The 24739-nt window shown below is 33.9% G+C and overlaps 2 protein-coding genes across 2 annotated transcripts in view; one reads left to right on the forward strand and one right to left on the reverse strand.

The window, feature by feature from the left end:
- The window catches only part of LOC106130566 (uncharacterized), a 95372-nt gene extending 89979 nt beyond the window's left edge, over nucleotides 1-5393 (forward strand). The window contains exons 7-9 of the mRNA XM_060953714.1: nucleotides 114-317; nucleotides 578-724; nucleotides 1586-5393. Coding sequence (XP_060809697.1) covers nucleotides 114-317; nucleotides 578-724; nucleotides 1586-1819 — 585 coding nt within the window. The 3' untranslated portion in view covers nucleotides 1820-5393. The remainder of the gene's footprint in view (nucleotides 1-113; nucleotides 318-577; nucleotides 725-1585) is intronic.
- A 14733-nt stretch (nucleotides 5394-20126) lies between these two features.
- LOC106130489 (probable cationic amino acid transporter) overlaps nucleotides 20127-24739 on the reverse strand; it is a 79469-nt gene continuing 74856 nt past the window's right edge. Inside the window, exons 15-19 of the mRNA XM_060953731.1 lie at nucleotides 23661-23829; nucleotides 22933-23060; nucleotides 22400-22598; nucleotides 21444-21551; nucleotides 20127-20217 (exon numbers count right to left, since the gene is read on the reverse strand). Of these exons, the coding sequence (XP_060809714.1) occupies nucleotides 20127-20217; nucleotides 21444-21551; nucleotides 22400-22598; nucleotides 22933-23060; nucleotides 23661-23829 (695 nt within the window). The remainder of the gene's footprint in view (nucleotides 20218-21443; nucleotides 21552-22399; nucleotides 22599-22932; nucleotides 23061-23660; nucleotides 23830-24739) is intronic.

A 24739-nucleotide genomic window follows, 5' to 3' on the forward strand; every position in this document is an offset into this window, starting at 1 on the left:
ATATATGCATATGACAACTATCTCACAGAGATGAAGTTGTATTTTTATGGACTAAATATAACAAATTGTCGCAATATAATTATTTAATATAACTCACCGTTATTATTTCTCAGATCAACGAACTGCCAAAGCCTGCGTACCTCCAATGCAAACTGCGAGAGGTGAGAATCGGCACTCTGAACGACATAGAGACGGCGACAGAAGACACGTCCATCATCGAGGCGCTTCGGAAGTTCGTCAACAGGAGAGTGTCGGCGTTGCCGCTAGTGGACGCCGAGGGCCGGCTCAAAGATATTTACGCCAAATTCGATGTCATCGTGAGTGGTTTCTCGCTGTTTCTCACCTTAAGACTTAGTCTTGTGCACGGTTTTATGATGCTATGGTATTAAACACAGAATGTTTGCTTCTGTTGTAGTCTGGTAAAGCAAGGACGGTAATGTAAAGGACACATGAAAGTAAGAGAGGGATAAGAGGGAAAGTAAGGGACATATGTATGTTATTAAATATAATTATAAACCTTAAGTCCTTTTGTTAAAAATCATTTTCGCTCTTTATATATGGCGATCGATGTTTTCAGAACTTGGCAGCTGAGAAGACGTACAACAACCTGGACGTATCCCTGAAGACTGCCAATGAGCACCGCAACGACTGGTTCGAGGGCGTCCAGAAGTGCACCCTGGACGAGACGCTGTTTGACGTCATGGAGAGAATCGTCAGGGCCGAGGTGATTGGGAATATATGATATTTTTAACCCTCGCCGAGATATATGTGGGTAGAAGATTCAATAGGTTTCATTAAAAAAGTATCATTATACTTTATACATACATATACATACATACATACATATCGTCACGTCTATTTCCCTTGCGGGGTAGACAGAGCCAACAATCTTGAAAAGACTGAATGGCCACGTTCAGCTATTTGGCTTAATGATAGAATTGAGATTCAAATAGTGACAGGTTGCTAGCCCATCGCCTTAAAAAGGATCCCAAGTTTGTAAGCCTATCCCTAAGTCGCCTTTTACGACATCCATGAGAAAGAGATGGAGTGGTCCTATTCTTTTTTGTATTGGTGCCGGGAACCACACGGCACTTATACTTATACTTATACTTTATATATATATATATATATATAAGTATATTATAATATTGAATCTTCTACCCACATATGTAATATATATAAGTATTAATATATGTACATTGTAAAAAGGTTTCATTATACTTATATATATATATAAGGTAAAAGTTCCGTTTGCATCTATCCTGGAGTAGAGCCCAGGGTCTGGTTATAATCATGTTTCAAGAGAGGTCAGGTATATACATGAAGCGACTCCCGGCTGACTTCTGCAATTCTAGGAACCCGACCAAGAATTGAATCATAATTACAAAACCAGTTGCCCCATATTATGAGCATTGGTTTGCTTTCAAAGTAATTAATTGTTATTTAATTCCACCTTGATTCTAGTGTGGTTAGACTCCATTGTCAAACCGACCTTTTTTGTATTTTATTTCCCGCCTATTCCATTTTTGGGTTGACCTGACACCGAAAAGAAAGATAAACTGATGAAGCTTATCTTAAATTGCAGGTTCATCGTCTAGTTGTGGTCGATGAAGAGGACAAGGTTATAGGCATAATATCACTATCGGATCTCCTTATGTACCTCGTATTACGGCCGACCGGCGAATGCGGCGGTGCAAGTCTTCGCAACGAACACTCGTCAATAGAGGAAGAAAATGATGAGACTCCACCTTCGGACGTTGAAGGAAGCGGTGTGAATACCGTTCTCGAGGAATCCGCGGAATCGTCAGAAACACCGTAGGTAGATTTTCAGTTTAGCCGACTGCTGTGGCCGTTGGGGGCTGAGAAAATTTAAAAAAATAAAGCTGTATTTTTCATACATGACAGCTGAGATGTAGAAACTAAAAAAATACTGTAATTTCCACATAAAAACTGTACCGAGACTTGAATGGCGGTTTTGTGGTGTGGGATGTCAGCCCTAGAATTTTTAATCTACGAATCTTGTTGCGATTAAATGAAGTCTTATTACCGCGTATTGCGGTCGATTTTAGAATTGTTTATTGAAGTTTTTTGACGAATCGTTACCGTTCGATGTCAAAGGAAATGATTCGTCGAATCGTTTCAATAAACTTTTAAGGAATAATTTGGCCAATTGTTTCGCTTCAATATCAAAGTAATCATTTGTCGAATTTTTAGGTATCAAATAAAATATAAGTTCAGTTAATGAAAATATCTAATGGCGCTATCTCACTTTGCCAACCCAACGTCACCCCACATTTATTTGGCGTTTCGGAGCTCTACTGTTATCTATTGACGGTTGTGATGTAAAGTCAAAATTGTGAATGATTTTGATAAAGATTTTCAATTCCACTTTTGATATATTTATATGCATATTCCATTATGTTTGTATAGTAACTATAGTGCAGTTATACTCGGTGTATGTATAATATTTCTTCCCACGATACCTCTGTAGGTGACGGCTAGCAAATTGTTATAAAACTTCGCTCAGGAGTCGCCAAAGATTATATAAATATTCGATGAAAAGAATTAATTTAAGATGAACATACTATAATGCACAAAACGTTATGTCCTTTTAGACGTTTCATCGAAAGATTTTTCAATAAGCATAATATAACTTACCAGAATATGTCATGAGTGATATTTTTATTAGTTATTGTCCATAAAATTAATTTATTCGTATTTAATTTTATGAATATGACGACGTTTTAACTGTTTGTACATTTAATGGGTTTGTATATGTTAGTCCGTGTTAATATGTTTAATTTATTTTGAAATAAAACGCCCGCAAGATGAATTTACACGTTTTTAATTAACTTATTTTTGTCATAATTTTGCTTATTTTATATTTATTGATATGAACTTAATGCCTGTACGATACAGAAAAGGCATTAATTTTATGGAGATATGTCCAAGAATGGAGAAGTTGATAGTTTTAATATATTTTGAATATGGAAGAATTAAACAGTCGAACCAAAATTATGAAAATCTAGAAGTCTGAAAAATATGACAATAATAAGTGATTTGTGATGCGTCGATTTTATGTATGGCGAAGTCACGTATCCGTATAAATAACCTCAGTCACACTTATAATAAGCTAAAGCGCTTGTGTTTCAAAAATAAAATATATTCAACAGACTTGTTGCAATAGGGTGAAAATAATGTGACAACGTTTTCACTACAACACTACTTTTGATATGGCATATTGAAAAAAAAAAGCCCTTAGCTAGAGGTTCTTGGTTTTGACCTATATTTTACATTAATTACTTTCAATTATATTTTTTTATCAAACTTCTCCATTATCGAAGTTGTACAGGCTACGTCCTATATAGCAATTTATGCAAAACTATTTAAATAATATCTATATGCCGCCACCTACACAATCTTCTTGAAGGGGGAGGCATCGGAATCTATATATATATAGTAGGATTTTCATTAACTCTAGAATAAAGAAAACTCATCGGTGGTATAATATAAAATGGTATACGTGAACAATTATTATGTATTATATTAATTATTGTGAGTACAATTGAAGCATTGGTTTAGTTGAAAAAATTATTTGATGAAAAATATTTTTTGATCAAAAGTTTGCTTAGTGGTAGATCCAATTCGTCAAATTACAGCCTGGAAACTAATTTTTGATATAAATTATGTATTTTTTTTTTTTTGTATTATTTGCTCATTTTACTTATTTTTAAGACGGATGTAAAATTAGGGATTCATTTCAAAGATTTTAAAAAATCTTAATAATTATAATGGCGGAAGTACTATCCTGTCTGTTAGATATACCCTTTCTCGCCTATACCACTCAAACGATTTTGATGAAATTAGAGACATTGAAAAACTTCCTTTCTTCGTGAAAACTGGTTTAGGGGGTTCAAAATAGTGGATGGAAGTTTGTTTTATGTGGAAGAAGTTTTAAAAGCTAGGTAATATTAAAATTAAATAATTATTTAACCATTGTATACGATATTGCATACCCAGTGACATATATTCCATACAAACAATATGATTCGGAATAATGTGAGAATATAAATTGTACCTATGTTAGCTGTCGTCAGAAATGATGGTGATCACCCCGATCAGTTACTACAAAGATTTATTAAACAGCTTTAAAACTGCATGTGTTACAACACGACGACACATAAATCCTTTCGTTTCCAATTATGTCATAATTATTGTATTATATTGGTAATAACATTTTAAATTAGTACATTGTAAAAATGTTATCAAAATATCAAGACATCATATTATATGAATGCGTCGCTATGTATGCAATTCGACATAATATTTATCGAATTAGATCTAACACACAAACACTCGTAATATTCTCATAATCGAAAATCATAAACTGTATATAATTGTAGTTATTTTTAACTGAACAGGCTGTTTTTAACTATTTGGCAGACTTTCGTAATGTACAGTGGGTCATGCAGCAAGGTAACACTATACCTTCAAAGCGTAGATGTATGGTGTAGGTAGGTGTTATAACGATTGGAATTATACACGTATGATCCGCTGTACTTACCTATACAATACACGTTGCCGCGTTTGAAGTCAGATCATTGTCAATTTTAATACTCAAGTCAATTATAGATTAAAAACTTAATTGATGTGATGATGAAGGGAGATTTGTTTTGACATGAACGGGTAAATGTACATACTTAATGAAAGCATCGCGCAAAATAGCTCATTAAAATGTCAAATAATTATAAAACCAACCTGTTTAAGGTGCGTGCAAATAAAGTACAAATATTTTATGTATAGATTCGAAATTCTGAACAACTTGGAGATTTTTTTTTAATAAACATGTAAAAATTTATTACTTACTATGAATTTTTTTATGTTTAGAAAATAATGTGGAATTACATTGTTAAAAAATGTTCCAACCGGTTTGTTTTCGACAAACACAGACTTAACCAATCCAGGATTTTGGTGACGTACCTACCTCGAACTCCTCCCAAGGAACGAGGGGACGCAACGAATACGTCCTTTCGCACTAAACACTAATCAAGCGTTCACGGACAGTGAGAAAGTTGTTCAGAATGCATTTCCGAATGAAATGTATTCGTACTTAATTTGTACGACCCTTATATTTCGACATATCCAAAGCTCACGTGTCCCGCAAGTATTATTGTGTTATTAATTTATGAATAGAATAACTAATATTCTTAGTTATAAATGTTGTATTAATTATACCCAATAACTTAGTGTCTATATTGTATAATTTTGGAGACTAAAATCGGTAAATGTGTATAAACTTGAGGAGAAATAGTTTTAACGACAGTCGTACTGTCTTGTAGTAAAAACATACACTCACATTATAAACGTCATTTGAATAAAACTTGGTTCCGTTATTTGAGACTTTTATTTTGTCTTCTGAATATAGCGTCCCTACAAATTATATACCAAGTCATGTACCAGTGACACTTTTAACTAAACGTTTTTCCTTTTATGAGGGAAAACATCATGGAGAAACCAGCTTTTAGATCAATCCAATATTAATATAGGATCGCTGTCAATTTCAAATTCAAAATTTTTATTCATTATTATGGGACATTTCGAACATTACTACATAGTATAAAACAAAGTTGCTTTCTCTGTCCTTATGTCCCTTTGTATGCTTAAATCTTTAAAACTACGCACCGGATGTAAATACGGTTATTTTCAATAGATAGAGTGATGCGTGCGTGATGAGTGATGAGTGATGAGTGATGATGATTTGCCGTGTGGTTCCCGGCACCATTACAAAAGAATAGGACCACTCCATCTCTTTCCCACGGATGTCGTAAGAGCCGACTAAGGGATAGACTTGGGATTCCTCTTTAATGTAAATCCCTGCCAATCTAAGGTCTGCCGCGCCGATGGATGCATGGCTAGGGGCGGGCCTAGTCTCGAGCGTGCCACTTCCGCCATGGGGTTGGGCGACCCCCAGGTAATGGCTAGCCTTACCCTGGCATGCGGGGCTCTGCTGGGGCGGACAAAATTTTTCCCTAGCGTCTCGTGGGAATCGCATTATGAACCTTAAAAAGCATATAAATGGCGGCGATGGTGTCCGCACCCCATCACGTCTCGTTCCCGGCGGGAGCGGTATGCGGTCTGCTGAAAGCCGCTTTGCGACGATGAATGTAAGAGGAGGAATGAAGGATAAGATTGAGGAAGTATGCCAGATGATGGATGAAAGACGTTTGGATGTGTTGTGCGTGAATGAAACGAAGCGGAAAGGATGCGACGCGACGCAGCACGGCCCTTACACGGCGTATTGGTCTGGAATTTCCAGTACCAGCCGAGGCTGTCAAGGGGTCGGTCTAATTCTTTCTGCACGAATGGCTGAGTGCGTGAATGAGTATGAGTGTGTCAGCCCTCGTCTTCTATGGATTAGGCTGAAAGTTGGAATCACTCGGATCTTCGTTCTAGGTGTTTATGCACCTTGGGATGTGGGTTCGAGGGGTACAACATCAGCAAAAAGCGAAAACGAGGAGTTCTGGAATAGTGTAAGAGAAGTATTGAAAGTTACCAAGCCAAATGAGAAGATTATTATGTTAGGTGATTTTAATGGATGGGTGGGTGTAAAGCGTGATGGATATGAAAAGGTGCTTGGTGCGTTTGGTGACGAAAAGGTGAATGATAATGGAAGAAGTGTATTAGAAATTTGTCTAGAGTGGGATCTTTTTGTGTCGAACTCAATGTTTCAACATAAAGAGATCCACACCTACACAAGAGTGGAAGGTATTTTAAAAAGTATGATAGACTTTGTGATTGTAGATGAAAGATTGAAGAACAAAGTGCTGGATACCCGTGCATATCGCGGTGCTGGCATTGACTCGGACCATTTACTGGTGATATCCCGGATAAGGGGTATCTTCAATCGCTGGCGGCACAGGGTAAGGGAGCAAACCAGCGCTTTGGAAAGAGTAAAAGTAGAAAATTTGCAAGATATGGATGTAGGTAAGAAGTATATTAATAGACTGAAGGATGAATTTGAAGATTTAGATGAAATGAGCGATATTGAAGATGGATGGAAGGAATTTAAAGAAAGAATTGTGAAAGTAGCTGTTGAAGTGTGTGGTGTAAGTAGAAGAAGGAAAGTAAAAAATCACAAAAATGCGTGGATGAGTAAAGATGTGCAAGAACTTGTGCGATTAAAGAAGAAAGCATGGCTGGATTTGTTAGCAGCAAAAGCTAACTTAAGAATGCAAGAGGTTATAGATGAAGATGTGAATGAAGCACGTAAGGAATATAAGAAAATGAAAGATTTGGTTAAGAAAGCTGTGATTAGAAAGAAAGAAGAGTATAAAGAGGATTTTGATAAAAGGCTATCAGAAGACTTTCAGTCAAATCTGAAAGTATTCTGGAAATCCGTAAGGTCAGCCCGAGGAAATACTATAACCAGAGAGCTGACTAGGATCAGATGCCAGGATGGTAGCGTTGTGAAAGGAGAAGAATGTGTACTAAAGATATGGAAGGACTATTTTGAAAGTTTATTTGAAAAAAAGGAAGGAAATAAGAGAGATTTCTGCTATAGCGAAGAAAAAGAGAATGAGATGGAAGGCGAAATTGAAATGTTCGAAATTGTGGAAGCACTTAAGAGTATGAAAGCGGGAAAGGCTGCTGGGTGTGATAGAGTGTCGGTCGAGATGCTTAAAGCAGGAAAAGGCGTAGTAGCTAGTCAGTTGTACTGCCTTTTCAATTTGTGTTGGAGAAGCGGCCGAGTACCAAAAGATTGGTGTAAGGCTGTTATCGTGCCACTTTACAAAGGAAAAGGGTCACAGCTGGACTGCAAAAATTATCGTGGTATAAGCCTGCTTAGCGTCGTCGGCAAATTGTATGCTAAGGTATTGATTAATAGAGTCAGGAATGAAACTGATGACAAAATATGGGATGCTCAAGCGGGATTTCGAAAGGGAATGGGATGTACTGATCAGGTCTTTTCCTTGCGGTGCATAGCCGAAAAGTTTTTGGCCAAGAGTCAAAAAGTCTATTGCACATTCGTAGATCTGGAAAAGGCCTATGACAGAGTTGAGAGGAATGAATTGTGGTCAGCACTTTCTATGCATGGGGTGAGCAGTCTCTTGATACGAGCACTGAAATCCTTATATGAGGATTCGAGTGCTTGTGTCAGGATAAACGGAGCGCACACTGAGTGGTTTAAGATTGAGAAAGGCGTTAGGCAAGGATGTGTTGCGTCACCGTGGCTGTTCAACCTATTTATGGATAGCTGTTTGACAGATTTGAAAGAGTCTAAAAGTGGATTAAGGATGAATGAGTTACTCGTCAAATGTCTGCTCTATGCCGACGATCAGGTTATACTGGCGTCATCAGCGGAGGAGTTACAGGAGATGGTAAACTGTATGCATGAAGCTTTAAAAGAGAAAGGAATGAAAGTGAACGTAAGTAAAACTAAAACACTGGTTTTTGAAATGGAGAAAGAAATGACAGCATGTAATATTTTGATTGGAGGAGAAAAAGTGGAGCAAGTGAAAGAGTTTGTATATCTAGGATCAAAGTTTACATCAGATGGCAAGTATGATAGTGATATTGAAAGGAGAGTGAACGCGGGGAACATGGTGAATGGAGCTTTGCATGCCTTTATGAGCAGTCAGAAACTATCCAAAAAGGCTCGACTGGCTGTGCACAGGGGCGTGTTGGTCCCGACATTAATGTATGGAAGTGAAAGTTGGGTATGGCAAAAGAAGCATGAAAGCAGAATAAATGCAGTGGAAATGAGAGCGTTAAGGAGTATGATGGGTGTGAAATTGAGTGACAGGATAAGGAACAGCGTGATAAGGGAATGTTGTGATGTGAAAGAAGATGTAGTTACAGGAATAGAAAAGGGTATGTTAAGATGGTTCGGTCATGTGGAGAGGATGAATGAAAGCAGGTTGACTAAGCAGATATACAAGGAGAGTGTGGAGGGAAAGGTCGGAGTGGGAAGACCTAGACGAACGTATCTTGATCAAATTAAGGACGTCCTGGTAAAGGGTCAGGTCAAAAGTACCCGAAACCGCCGAGCTTGTATGAAGAGAGTTATGAATGTGGACGAAGCGAAAGAAGTATGCAGAGATCGTGGCAAGTGGAAAGAGGTAGTCTCTGCCTACCCCTCCGGGAAAGAGGCGTGATTTTATGTATTTTATGTAGAGTGATTCAAGAATGAGGAAGGTTTATATGTATAATAACATCCATTAAATAGTGGAGAAATACTGTTATTTATGAGGTTTCTAATGTGATGTCGTTAATTATCATATTTTTTTCCGCTTTCATTGCAAACGCAGGCTGAACTCTACGAGATTTATCAAATTAATGTACTTATTATTGTACACATTGAAAAGGTCTACAGAAAACTCCGCGATGGTTTATGTCTATCTCTCATGGATATCCCAAAATAACATTTTTTTTGTCATTTACTTTTTACGTCAAATAATGGCAAATTTTGAAGCAATTCTAACCAATTACAGCATTAATCCTTATCCAATTAAATAGTTTAAAAACATTGTTGATTTAATATAGATTTCGCTAGAATTTCTGTAGCGTATTTAGTATCAGCTATGGACCCGTGCGAAGCCGGGGCGGGTCGCTAGTAACATAATAATTGTCATATCTTTTAGTTTCACACAAGTCTATCATAAGGCAACAGCTAAACGTGGCCTATCAGTCTTTTAAAGGCTGTTGGCTCTGTCTACCCCGCAAGGGATATAGACGTGATTGTATTATTATGTATGTACGAATTTGGGGACTTAACGACAACTGTAAACAAACGTCCTATTTAGTCAGTGCTTTGTCTTTAGTCGCATTTTACGGCGATCATCATGGGCGATTTCGTGAGTGTCACTTGTGCCATGGGGCTACTGCAACGGGAGATTTTCAAGCACCCTCCTTTTCCTGTAATCGCCTTTTTTGTTCCTTTTTTTAATCATACTTACCGTGATCATACTACAAAGTCACATTATTTGGCTTGTGTTTAAAAATATATGTATTAAGAACTATAGTTTTTGTCTGGGGGTCCGCTCCCATGGGAATTTTTTATCAATAAAAATGTTGTAAGTAACTTCTACTTCTAAATTTTGTATTCTTGCGTGCACGTTTCTTAAAAACCAGTCCAATGTTTTAAGTAAACCTACCCTTAGGGTAAGTAAGAATAGATTAAAATTGGGGAGCCTTACATAACATTACATATAATCACGTCTATAACCCTTAAGGGGTAGACAGAGCTAACAGTCATCATGCAAGGCCACTCCCAGCTGCTTGGCTTGATAGTAGAATTGTGATTCAAATAGTGACAGGTTGCTAGCCAATCGCCTAAAAGAGGAATCCCAAGTATAAAAGTTTATCCCTTAGTCGCATTTTACGAAATCCATGCAAGATATGGAGTGGTCCTATTCTTTTTTCTATTGGCGCCGTGAACCACACGGCACTTGGGGGCTTACACTAAATTATTTAATATAAATTAAACTTCAGATAATTTGTTAAACATTCTAATATAGTTTGGTTAAATCTTAAGCTAAAGTCGTTTACATATATCACAAAAAAACTGTTCCGAATCGCAGAGCCTAAGCAATAGAAAAATCCTTTGGTCCAAAATCGCACAAACATGTCCCAACATCTCATAAAATTATTGCTTATTTCACTATATTATATTTTAAATCAAGAAGAGGACCTCTTGGGGCCAATAATCACCAAGTGGGCAATGTACAGTCTATAGCGATAATTCACCATTTTATGAGAAAGTAAGGTAGGTTATGTATATTTGTATTAATCATGATAGGTAGTTATAGGTCACTAGTAACACCAAATTAAATAAAGGGACGCACCCTCCGTTAATCTCCCTAGTCCACAGACCGTCTAGCTTTTCTCTTTTCTCCTTCACTCTTCCATAGAGTTACCATCTCTCCATCTCTTTCCACCTTAATTAAGTTTCGAATACAAAATCGCAACATTAAAGCACAATCACATTGCTATAAATTCCATACCTTACTCGATTGCTTTTTTTCAATACAACAATAATACGCGCGCCACCTCTACGATTCGGAACTTACAGCGAAATCTGATGATAGACCACAGACAATCCTAAAATAGATCATAGACCAGGCTATACGAAGTACAGCATAAACAACTATTACACCTAAAAGTCTGAAAGCACTTAAGACGCGTCGACCAACTGCAGCGCGTAATATGGCTTGCTTGCGTATTACAAAAACTGATTAATTTTCCAATTAATAGAAAGTTTTTTTTTATATTTTTTTGTTCGCATGCTATAATGCAATTCGAGGGCACATTCCGTTATTTTTTGTAATATAAAAAGAACTGAGAACTTTTTTATGAATGACCAGTGGTATTGACAAAACTGATTAATTTTCGCTTCGTTCAGTGAATACCTACGGTTAAAACTTGTCTTGGGAGTTAAAATTCACTTATGGCGAAATTCGGTCATTGTAAATATAGGAATGAGCCATTGAAAGGGCTTCACATTTTGATTGTAGAAATTATAAATTTGTCGAAGTTTGTTTCAACGGTAGATCTAATTTAATTACAAAACTAAAGAATACTTCTGGATCATTTCCTTGTGTGTGTACATACAAGAATTCCACTTCCAAAATGTCATAATGTTTTGAAATTTGACACGTAGTGAAATTAAGGTATTTGTCTAATCTCTCACACAGTGATTTAATCTAACACTATACATTGAACATTATAGTTTTATAATACATTTTACTTAAGGTTCGCACAAATAAAGCACAAATACCATTTTTGGGTCCTGATTAATTTTTCCTTTGAATCATACATTAAAAATGTTTCAGAGTAATAAAATAATACAGAAAATTAGAGCTATTTTTTAACAATTTATAGAATGTCATCATATAAATTCGGACGGTAAAGTCCCGTTAAAATGGCCAAACATTCCATAGCGATGACAGCATCATTCCCTTTTAAAATAATTACCATAATTCACCCAACACGTTCATTTTATATAAAATTTTGTTTAAAATACAATATTTAATGTTTGCATAAAAAAGAGATATGGTTATTTTTTGATATATGGGGACCTTGTTTAGACTATGGTTCTTATTAAACCTTGATAAATTGCTTAAAACAAGAAATCTATAGGTAATAATATTTTTTTTAATACATAAATAATCTTATAAATCATTTAAATTTGTAAACAATTCTTAAAATAATATTAACTTTTTGTTAATAAATATTTTCATGTTAATTCAGTTATAAAATTTTAACATCTTATAGATCTTAGGGAATGAAATTCAGTAACCCAAAAGTTGATTTGAAGTTTGATAACATCGTTCTAAGATATTGTTAATATACAATTCAAGATAAAACTTAATAAAACAAAAGTAATTTATTTAGGGCAAACGTCTTTTAAAATATTGTAATATATTTTAATTTAATAACATAAACACTTATATTAATATTTGTTTTTAATATAACACTCGTTATGATAAACATTCTTATTACATTAGTTTTTGAATAGGTTACTTGTCTAATTTTAAATAAATGCGTTTATGACTAGGCATTGTATTAATAAATATATAAGATTTGTAAAAATTATTATGCTCATTAAAAATAACGTGAGTCTGTAAAAACAACATCTTGACGATGAAAGATAAATGTATTCAGTTGATTCGATTTGTTACCGTTACAATAATATTTTTTTTCTTACTTTTTGACAATACGTATATCCAAATAAATACATCTTTATAATTTTTTTAAGTATAAATAAAACGTTGAAAGACTGTATAATTTATATGTCATGTAGGAGTAAATATATTATACTTCATTAAATTCAGACAAAATACTATAAATCGCAATTTGAACTTAACAATTACTTAAACATGTATTTCTATTCTTAATTATATTATAAGCATTATTTAAGAACTTCTTACAGCTACACAATTTTTTTAACAACAACAACAATTTATGATAAGGCCTATCCATTATTACATTCGTAAATTTATTATTTATTTTCAATCCATAATGGATAAACCGTTAAATAGGAGAAGTAAGGTTTCCCAAATCCAACCATGTACATATGTCCTTAATTAAATATAATGTGTTGTTGGCAAACACAAGATTTTTTGATTGTAAAAAAAAAAGTGCGAAATAGCTAAAATTATTTTTGTAAAATTTAACAAATCAGTGTTTCATTATACTAGCAAAATTCACACCATTCTTTTAAGGAAAAGGAATTTTTTTTGCAACTGAATTTAATCCACGCATCAACTTTCAGACATACACACTTGTTTCTATTATCATTGTTCATTTCACCCTCGCCTTCCCTTCCTTCCTTTATTAACTTATTTATGAAAACGGTTATACAAGTTTCAGATTATTACCAAATTTTAAAGGCCGATTAAAATTATATATAATTTTAATACATAGAGACGAACCGTCACATTTATATACGAGTATTATCTTAAACAAGTGTTAAATTTTACAAAGACAAATTTTTAACATTGTTTTCATATTATGCCTAGCTTACACTTATCAACAATTCGTGTTTGTTGTTTTTTCTTTTCCGAAATATACTTTTGACATCTTACTGGTAAGCTTCAGGTTTATTTTTAAGTTTTGATTTCTACAATTTTGTCCTCTCTCGTCACATTTTAAAATGTTATAAGATATTATAGACCTAGGACAGTTATTACTTCTAGATAATATGAAACGGTGCTAGGGGTTCACCAATCTACATACAAATAACATCCAAGGTCTAACCTTAATAAGAAGAATATTATATTCTGTGAAATAACTTCTTATAATTATTTATAAATGCTAAGGATAAAAATATAAAAGAATTATTTTAATTAGATCTAAATAAACGAGCGAAGATAACAATTATTATAAATAGTTCAGTATTACATAAAATATCACATATTTTGTAAGAATACCTTACAGAAAATTATAAATATTAACCATTGGCAAACATATTGTAATTCGATGACTTTAAAAATACAAAAGCAATTGGGTATAATCTGAAGGCCGCGGCGGGGGCATCATTTCACGGTATTACTCATGTCTTCTGAAGAGCGCTCGGAAAATTTTTATAATTTTAATCATACACCACATGTATATTGCTTCGACAAAAATAGTGAACACAATACATAAATATATTGTAAGAACAACAAGAAAAGCCGTTGTTTCAAGCCAATCCATATCGGTAAAGTTGAAGACCGAAAATATGAATTCAGACGTTTCTCGTACGTATCCTACAACTGGACGTGGCCGATCAGTCTTTTCAAGACCGTCGGCTCTGTCTACCCCGCAAGGGATTATATGTATGTTGTTATTATATGTATGTAGTATACATACATTGCACTTTCCTGTACAATAAGTGAAAAAATTGTTGACCACTCCACAAAAAAATAAATCTCACTTCACTAGCCGGGTCTGCATTTCTGCCCGGGTCTCAAATCAAGATAGGCGCACTGAGTGGAGCGAGCTTTGGTTAATACTATCTGTGTGTGAGTGACCGCTGCCTGTTGCTAGGTGCACCGGGAGAGTGCATTTTGGCGCAGGCGCCAGGTGGAATGCACACTGGAGAACTTAAAATCATAATAAATTTCAAAAATTGTGTTGGAATAAAATTAAAGAAATATAAATTCACTGTAACGGATTAAATATACAAGACTTTATGACAATTAAATTATATATAAATATTTATTTATAGTTATACGATATTTATTTAAAAATTGTCTGAACGGAAATAAATATATGTGAATTATTATTGTACATATTAGGTATATTTAACAAAATGTGCACTTTAGTTTTTCTTATTTTGGAAATTTTGCTCATATCTGTTTAGGCCAAACATGAAATAATTTTTCAGGTATTATTGTAAACATAGGCTGTATCCACACTAGTGCAAAATTGAATCGGCTGTGGGGAGAGCCCCCCTCGTCCCTTTAAAGTATCGATTTTTCAGGTATAAATTGAAGTTGCTGCTATATGCAAATTTTTTTAAAGTTTCGATGCGTTTCAACTTTACTCTGGTTTATTTTATCGAACCTTATTTTTTTTTATTTGACGTGACTAAATTAAATAGGTCAATGACTGGGACCGTGCAGACGAGCGACTTTTGATACTTTACGCACACATGTTTGTCGCAGATTATAAAGAGTCGTTTGCGGTATCTAGATTGCGATCATTACCCAACTAATGTTGACCCAACTACTTAAGCGACTTTTTGACGATACGTGTTTCGTTCATAGGTCTATTGTGACTTATTACGTTATCTATGTGCATGCTCTGGGCTGGATTAAATCAATACTGGCGAGGGATGGTCAGCAACGTCAATCACTTTACAGAAATTAATTGCATTCTACTGGATATTGATTGTATCAGTGACGTAGCCATGATTTAGCTATTTTACTTATATAACTATTATCAAGCATATTTAAAAATTACTTCTCTTTATGGGAGCCTTGCTGTTGTTTTTATCTTCCTCTATCTGCCTTTCACTAGCTTTCACTAGATTTATGGCATTTTTAATTTCGTAAGGTGATTAACGTTTGTTGCTCATGGAAGTGATACAGATGGGTTTGATATGAACTGATGAAAATTATAATTATAAAATAAAAAATATCATGGTTCTTAACCCTTCTGCAACTCCCATTTAATTGCCATTAATATAGATATGTACAACGTTATTTTATGCTGGTGGGAAAGTTTGAAAGTTATTGAATTTGATTATTACGTTATCAGCATTAAAAAATTTGACGTGCTATGTAATGCGTTCTATAAAATTCTTAAATATATACTTACATACCTTTTTATTATCTTCTCAGCGCCATGATCTCCATTCCAGTTGCTATCAGATAAATATTAGTTCTGCTCTAATTTTGCTAGCGGTGCTATTTTGTATATATATCTTTGTATTCGCATAGTATTTTTTATCTAAATTCGCAAGCAGGCGTTTTTAAGTAATGTGGAAAGAAATGATATTAGCAAATTATGTTTTTTAGGTTTAAAGTTTGTTAAAATTGCTTATTCTGATGATATTTCTAATATAGCCTGAAAAGTAGTCTTTTGCAACGAAATTTGCAGTTTTAGTTTTCTTGGTTATATTTTTGCATTTTTTTTATTGGAATCGTAAATACATAAGCGAAAATTTTTGACTCTGCACATTACTTCTACATTATATTGGATTTTTTAATTCCACGTAAGCAATATATTATGCAATATCATACATTATACCATTTATGTACTTCTGTTCACTAATTTCTGTATAAATGAAGGTATTTCATGTTGTCGATTCTTTATTCTAAAATGTGCGTGCATGCGTTGAGGGATAAAAAGACATTATGTTGAATTACTTTTATTAAAGTATTGGCTGCAGGATCAGGCTGTAAGGATGAGGAGGCTATAGTGATAACTAAGGCAAATCTCACACGATATATAATGTCCCTGAAAGAGTCTGCGTGAATACAATTTTGCATCAAAAGAAGTCAAATGTGTGTGAATCGCTCATAATGACACCGACCTCGTGTGAAGATCACCTCAGTATCAGAAGAAAAATATTGCACAAAATAAACAATATACAACATACATTAAAAATTCGCAACATTAGTCTTCAAAATATACAAAATTAAAGGCGGACAAAACAGGCAAAACTTTAAAAAGAATTTATCATTATTATAGATTTAATGTTCTGAAAATCAGTAAAATTACTATATAGTTTTAAACTTCAGAAAACCGAATTTGTCTGTTTTTTACTGGCCACCTTTAGATATTTTGAAACTTGACAGATGTTGATTATCTATGAATGCATTAAAAGTCGTGAAATAAGCGGTTAATATAACGCAACAAATGTTGGACGTCGATGTTGCAACTTGTCGATATCTGTCCTGTGTTATAAAGCATAGTATATTATGTTAAATTATTCAGTAAGTACACTGTTTAGGGTTATTTTATTGGGCAGTTTTGTGAAAATTAGCTGGTGTTACTAAAATACGGTATAACCAAAAAACAGAGTGTAAATAAATATTGGGCAAGCGAAGCAAGCCCTAGATAATTTATTCACTGTATAATAAAAATGTACTGTGCAACATGAATTCGAATGAAAAATGTTATAAAATATTTAAGGAAGCCACAAAAAGTCGCTCGTCTGTGTAGTTGACCAATGTATTGTGTCGGTTGATAGCGTTAAGTCTAGTAATATTTTACCACAATACATACTTATATATAAATAAGGTGTTAGATTATTATAAGAACGTGCGATTTGACAATCGTTAATATAATTAAATTAGTTTTCGGAATTTTAAAAATAACATCATGTTAAGTATTAAAAAGGTTACAATACGTAAGACAACATTAGGCCATTTCAAAAATAATTGTAATTAATATTTTCCCACATTCAAACAATTCTAGTGTGCGACCAATTGTATAAAATTATATTTTTGTTATACTGAGGTAAATATTACAATATCCATGCGTGTAATATCTGATCAGATAAGTTTATTTATTTTAGTAAAATTAAGATTTTCCGAAATATCACATTGTTTTTTCCTTCCTTCCTTTCATCATTTTTTTGTATAAGTATGTATTATTTGTGTTAACGAAATAAGAGATCGGCACTGATGTAATATTGAAACATATTTTACAAAAAATAATTTTAAACATGAAGTCGCTATAATTTGCCAAGAGGGTCAGAAATTGAAGTGGGATAGGTTGCGAGTCTTATTGCTATTTTTTTTATATAATTACGAATAAGTATATTGTAAGTTTAAACATCCATGTAAATACTGTTAATACACCGTTATATATGAGAGGTGTCCTCGTATATTACTTTTGAAAATGCTAAGTTCATTATTAATTCTTTGACCGTCAATGCTTTTACTAAAATTTTAATAAACTTATTAACATGTTTCTAATTATATCCATAATATTCATAATATTTATACATAACATTTTAATGTTATCTAAACAACTTTGAATGTAAAATAATAGGTGGTAATGAACTTACGTAATTTATTAAAATAAAAGAATGAGTATTAATGTTATATTGGTAAAACTTTAAAATTATACCATTCCCGGACGGTCAGAGAATTAGGGTTAAGTAGGTAATAGAAAGACTGTGATACATCTTATAAGTAGTTGAAGGTCATTAAAAATGTTTGCAACAGCACTAATGTCATTAATTTAGGTAATTAAGTGTCGTTTACTTAATAACGTTAGGTAAAATACGTAAATTAAGTTTGCCTTAAATAAAATGGAAATAAACTCTTAAATTTCAACAGGAAACAATAAATTGTATATGAAATATAATATGTGATATATTTTCAGTACAAATTTCGTAGTCAATCGAAATTTAAAATTAGGGCATCGATCTAAATTTTATTGATGTATGTTCTTTTCCTAAAGATTCTTCTGATATGTTTATTTAGATAAAAGTCGAATTTTGAGCTCATGATTATAAAAAATAACAAGTACTAATTTTGTGCTGATGGTTGGTATTAGGTATGTGTAAAAAAGCACCTACCTTTTATTATATATAAATTGGTTAAATATCTAATATTTCAAATTTCTCACGCCCTTACCTAGTCTCGTTGAGGACTTTTCTCTCCTCGAATATCCTATCTAGCTTAATATAATCATCTAAAAGTAAACCGTTATCTAACACGAAGCTTCTAACATTTTGCCATATTTAACAAATCTGAGGCAAGTTTGTAGCGGGCAACACACAACGCTGAATTCTAAAACCATTTCCTTGCTCAGTAGTAGGTAACGATTTACTTCTAATTCAACAATTTATTTTTTATTTAACCAACTGTCCTTAATTTTTTAAACTGATACTTATTTTAATAAAACAGATCAAGTTCCATTGCCAATTTATATTGTATAGAGATCAATAATTAATTATTCAGAGAAAAATTTAATCGTAAATCTATGTCTATAGTCAGAATCTACTGAACATCAATATTTTTTTGAGTGGCTTTTTTTTCGAACGGCTAAGCATTCTGGGTCAAAGTTTTATTGGATTGTAAGTATATAGCCTTTATTATTATTATTTATTATCTCTACACATTAAACATCAATGATTAATATTATTTATCTAATAAGTATTTATTGTTATTCTGAATTACTTAGTCAGCTTGTTGGATGTTAACATATTACATACGCAACAAACAACAAGGTGTAAATCGTATTTGATATAAAATTATTTAAAAATATACGTTCTGAATAAAATGAAAATATAAATGAAAAACTTATTTTAACATTTAAATTAAACATTCCTTATTTAGGACGAACCACATATTGACTAGATTTGGTAATATAAAGATAATACAACTTATTTCTAAAAGACTAGAATGAAACATGTATAAATAATTCAGTAACATGTAAGAAAATTATAATTTGCTCTTAATTGTAATTATTCAAAACTAAGTTATCAATTTTAAATTAACTGTAACATTTTAATTAAAAAATAACACGATTATAAATAAAAATCATGTAGGTAATAAAAAATGCAAATTAATATTCCAATTCCTAAAATTCGAAACCGAATCCCGTGTGAAGTGCCAGCCCTCACGAAATATTCAAATTTCTAACATTCAAGTTTTGAAAATCCCAAGAATGTTTATTATGATCGGCAATTATCTTAGTTAAGTTTTTTTTTCCCGCGATTCCGCTGCGTTTTTATTTTTCCAAAGGCTTCAGTTGTAATTCATTAACAAAAAAAAGTAACATTTATCCCTCTCCTAAGTTCTTTATATCCAACCCAAAATTTATTTTAATTGGTCCAACAATTTAGCCTGGAAAGCAGGAGCAGGACAAACAAATTTTCGCATTTATTACATTAATATGGATATATGTCAGGCCGGTCCTTTTATTTATTGCCTTTAAAAGGCTACAAACACTCATAGATGCTAAACACAGTCTCACAAAAAATTCAACCCTATGCCATAGCGATAAGGTTTATTAAATTTATATCTAACATGCCTACCGCCTTATAAAAAAATTAAACTTTTATTGTTAAAAAATTCACAAATATTTTTTTACATAAATTAAAAAATAAATTTAAAGGGCGCCGTTTTTATCTTCTATCCGATGTGTTGATGCGCGTAGGGCCGGCACTGCTGGTCGATTTAGTCCCAGTTGTCATAGGTCGAGTCGGGGTACGCCCACGGAGGTCGGCTGGAAGTGTGGGAGGTGGTACTGTTTGTTTTCGCATTGTACCTGAAATAATGACAAAATATTTAATTTTCTTGTCAACCATTTGCAAAAATAAACTTGGTAGCACTTTCTGTGGGAAACGCTGTTTTTCAAACAAGCGACCTGGAACGCCAGGAGGATGATTAAGTATTTATTTTTAAGATAAATGTAGACTGTTGGCTCTGTCTACTCCACAAGGGATATAGAAAGAAAGAAGAAAGAAAGAAAAATATTTTATTTGATATCACAAACTTAACTATACTAATAGATGTGACCATATGTATGTATAAATGTAGGTAGTAATGTAATTCTTTATTTATACCTATATGTATTTAATTATTTATTGTATATAAAAAATTACAGGCAAAGTCAGCTGGCATACTTATGCATATGTATGAAATAGCAACGGTTGCCATGGCTTGTTTGGTGAGTAAAAAATATCAGATTTTTATTGGAAAATATTTTGAGTTGCTTTCCAAAAATATAGTGCTATTCATTTGATTATTTCTTTAATTTTGTCTTCTTAGTTGTTACAATAAAAATATGTAATAAGAACTTTTTTATACTTTTTTTTCTACTTTTAATAAAGAATTTTTTTTATTTCATTTTGTATTATTGTACATTTTAAAGGCATAAAACAATGACAAATCCTAGCAAATTGTACTAACATCATTAATTAATTAGCTTTTGCGCGGGATTACCTTAATCCTTTGCCAAATTTCGTTAAAATTCCAGGTTTCGTAAAATGTACAGTATTTTAGAGTCCGTTTGTTACAAAGAAGAATACATACAAATTTTTCCTCTTTATTATAATTTTAAACTTGGAATTCCTCTTGTTGGCCAGCAACCTGTCATAATTCGAATCTCAATTCCATCATGAAGCCATAAATCCTCAACGTGACTTTCCAGTCTAAACTGTTCGCTCTATCTACTCTGCAAGGAATATAGTCATACATACATACATATGGTCACGTCTATATCCCTAGCGAGGTAGACAGAGCCACCAGTCTTGAAAAGACTGATAGGCCACGCTCAGCTGTTTAGCTTAGTGATAGAATTGAGATTCGAATAGTGACAGGTTGCTAGCCCATCGCCTAAAAGAGGAATCCCAAGTTTATAAGCCTATCCCTTAGTCGCCTTTTACTACATCCGTGGGAAAGAGATGGAGTGGTCCTATTCTTTTTAGTAATGGTGCCGGGAACCACACGGCACCATACCTATGTATTATTACAAATGGTCTAGTTATTTACCGCGACTCTACTTGCTTGTAGCCGGAGTTCCCTGATCCTGTTCCGCGGCTGCTCGACTGAACTGGTTGCAATTCGGTTACATGCCATGCCAGCAATGGGTCCGAGTATCTGAAATGTTACGGAGATCATCATTAAAACAAACATATATACACACAGTGCCGTGTGGTTCCCGGCACCAATAAAAAAAAGAATAGGACCACTCCATCTCGTTCCCATGGATGTCGTAAAAGGCGACTAAGGGTAAGGCTTATAAACACGGGATTCTTCTTTTAGGCGATGGGCTAGCAACCTGTCACTATTTGAATCTCAATTCCATCATAAAGCCAAACAGCTGAACGTGGCCTATCAGTCTTTTCAAGACTGTTGGCTCTGTCTACCCCGCAAGGGATATAGACGTGATTATATGTATGTATGTATGTATATATTACACATACATACACACATACAATCACGTCTATATTCGTTGCGGGGTAGACAGAGCCTATAGTTCCAAAAAGACTGAGAGGCCACGTTCAGCCGTTTGGCTAGGGCAGGGCGGGGTGAGCAAAGAAATAATGGAAAATGTGACAAAAAAACCAGGGAAAATATTCATCCTTGAGGGCTTCAATGATGCCTTAAAAATAACTATACCACGCGGACGAAGTTGCGGGCACAAGTAGTACAAAATATATTTTTAGTATGATTTTGTTCTTACATACATACATAAAATCACGCCTCTTTCCCGGAGGGGTAGGCAGAGACTACCTCTTTCCACTTGCCACGATCTCTGCATACTTCCTTCGCTTCATTCACATTCATAACTCTCTTCATGCAAGCTCGGCGGTTTCGGGTACTTTTGACCTGACCCTTTACCAGGACGTCCTTAATTTGATCAAGATACGTTCGTCTAGGTCTTCCCACTCCGATCTTTCCCTCCACACTCTCCTTGTATATCTGCTAAGTACAACTGTACTTACTGATCGAAATTGCCGTACAATCCATTATTGCCATCTCCCTCAAATATGTTGCGGTCTCCAGTCGGCTTGATGGGGGACGCTGGTGGGATGGTGGTGCGTTCCAGGGGGTTCGGTGGCGGCGGCGTCGGCGCGGGCGCAACAGGCGGATCGGTCTCAAGAGTCGAATTCTTGATACCGTATTTGAAGTACATTACGAGACCTGAAATAGTATACATTTTTGGTTGTTATAAATTTTTTTGTACACAATTGTTTTTTTTTCATCGAAATTCATTGTATTTGTGAACATTCTTATATTATAATTTTTTTAACAAATTTTGTACCATAATTAAACGATTAACCATTAATTAATCGATATTAATGTTTTAATTTAAAATGTAAGTCATAATAGTTAATATAATTACTCGGGCGTATCCAGATTGTACTAGATATACATATAGGTAGATAATATAACAGTAATATATATCTGCTTATATGTGGATACGCCCGAGTAATTAATAGGAACTCAATTAATTATATTATAAAGAAATACTAACCAAGAATCATCCAGATTGTGAATCGCACCAGAGTCAGAATAGACAGGTTCAGGATCAGATAAATGTTGATCAGGATAGCAGTCGCCGGGACGAATGGCAATCCAGGGGTCGTGTATATCAGAGCCACGCTGAAAATATATATATACCTTTATTAATTCAATGATATATAATATAAAAACAAGTTTAGTAGGTATCATTATGGAATAATTGAATTTAAAAAAATACCGATGTTGAGAATCAATCAACTGTTAAGTTTGACGGAATATATTGTTTAAGAGTTTATAATATCATAAATGATGTGCCGTGTGGTTCCCATAATCATGATCATGACATTATAATGTTGCTCGGTCCTGATTCAATTGAAAAAAGTCAGGATATAACCTGGAGTAAAGCCAGAAAGAAGAATGTAGTGTGGCGACATCTCTACGCCACTTGTCAACAACATCAAATCACACAACAACTGTCAATCATCGCGAAGAAATTGACGCGCTCAACCAATAGCAGCGAAGAATCTAAGACGCGATTTCGAAGATTTCATGGATTGGAGCTATATATACAACCTCCGACACAACATCGTCGGAGCCGCGGTTCCCCAGGCATAACACCTAGCCTGGCGGAAGATCTTCCCTTTGGTGGCGGTCGAGCCGAATCATCGCTCCCGCTACAGTAGCATAATAACCAAAAATTCTCAAAAAGAGTTGACAAAGTAATTTATTTTAATTTCTCACCGGTTTTGTGGTTTCCTCGAGATCATCAGTAAAATGGCGATGATGCTGATTATGAGGAGAGCCATGATGATGCCGGTGAACGTGGACCCTGGGCTACCGTACGCCGCGATCAGGTCGAATACGATGATGAGGACGTACATCACCCCTACCGACTTGATCACGAACATGCCTGATGGAGAATGTAAACATTAAGCTACCTTTATTGTCATAATCGAGAATTAGTTACATAAATAATTTATAAATATATACGGAACGAATTGCACAGATTGAGTTAGCCTCGAAGTTAGTTCTAGACTTGTGTTACGAGATACTACGAATAACTCAAAGTCTCGGGTCTTTTTTCAGTAGGTAACGTTGTACATAGAACGAATTATTCAGAATTTTTTATTCAGGGTTTTTGATTAAAAAAAAATAACACACACATTAGTAAGTCGAATACTGAAGGAGAAATATTGAAAAGTATAAACTATAAAGAATAATAATATTAAAGAAAGATCTGTAATTTGAATTAATTTTCTCCATTCTATATTCTGTACGGAAATTTAAATTCAGGATTTGGAATCAAACTTTCTGTATGTATAGTGCCGGTCACAATAGACAAATGGCTGAGAGGATTAGAGATCGGTACTGCAGTCAAATTTGACTATAAAGGTGCATGCGCCGGCTCAAACGAAGTTGGTCATATTACTATCAACGCACAGCCGAAACTAAGTTAGTTATATGACGCAGGCTTAGAAAATTCCCGGATAGTGAATCGTAGTAATCATGTGCCTAAATTAAATAAAATAAAAAAAAGAAATAAGTCATAAGAAATATAGAGGTTAGAGTTTCGTAAACATTCGCGTTGCATCTTAAGTAAATGTCAGTTATTGGCAGACTTCATGGTTTCCCCTGGCAGTTCTTCAATCATCACATAAAAATGAATTATGTAGTACTATTTATTAGTAGTGTTATTGTACCTTAAAATTGTAAATTTATTTGCTTAAAAACAGATAGTCATAATATTATTTTATTTAGGAAATGACAAGGTTATTGTATTAACATTAACAATCCCCTGTACAGTTTAACTGTTAAGTTTA

The sequence above is a fragment of the Amyelois transitella genome, chromosome Z, assembly GCF_032362555.1.
Source record: "Amyelois transitella isolate CPQ chromosome Z, ilAmyTran1.1, whole genome shotgun sequence".
Taxonomy (NCBI): domain Eukaryota; kingdom Metazoa; phylum Arthropoda; class Insecta; order Lepidoptera; family Pyralidae; genus Amyelois; species Amyelois transitella.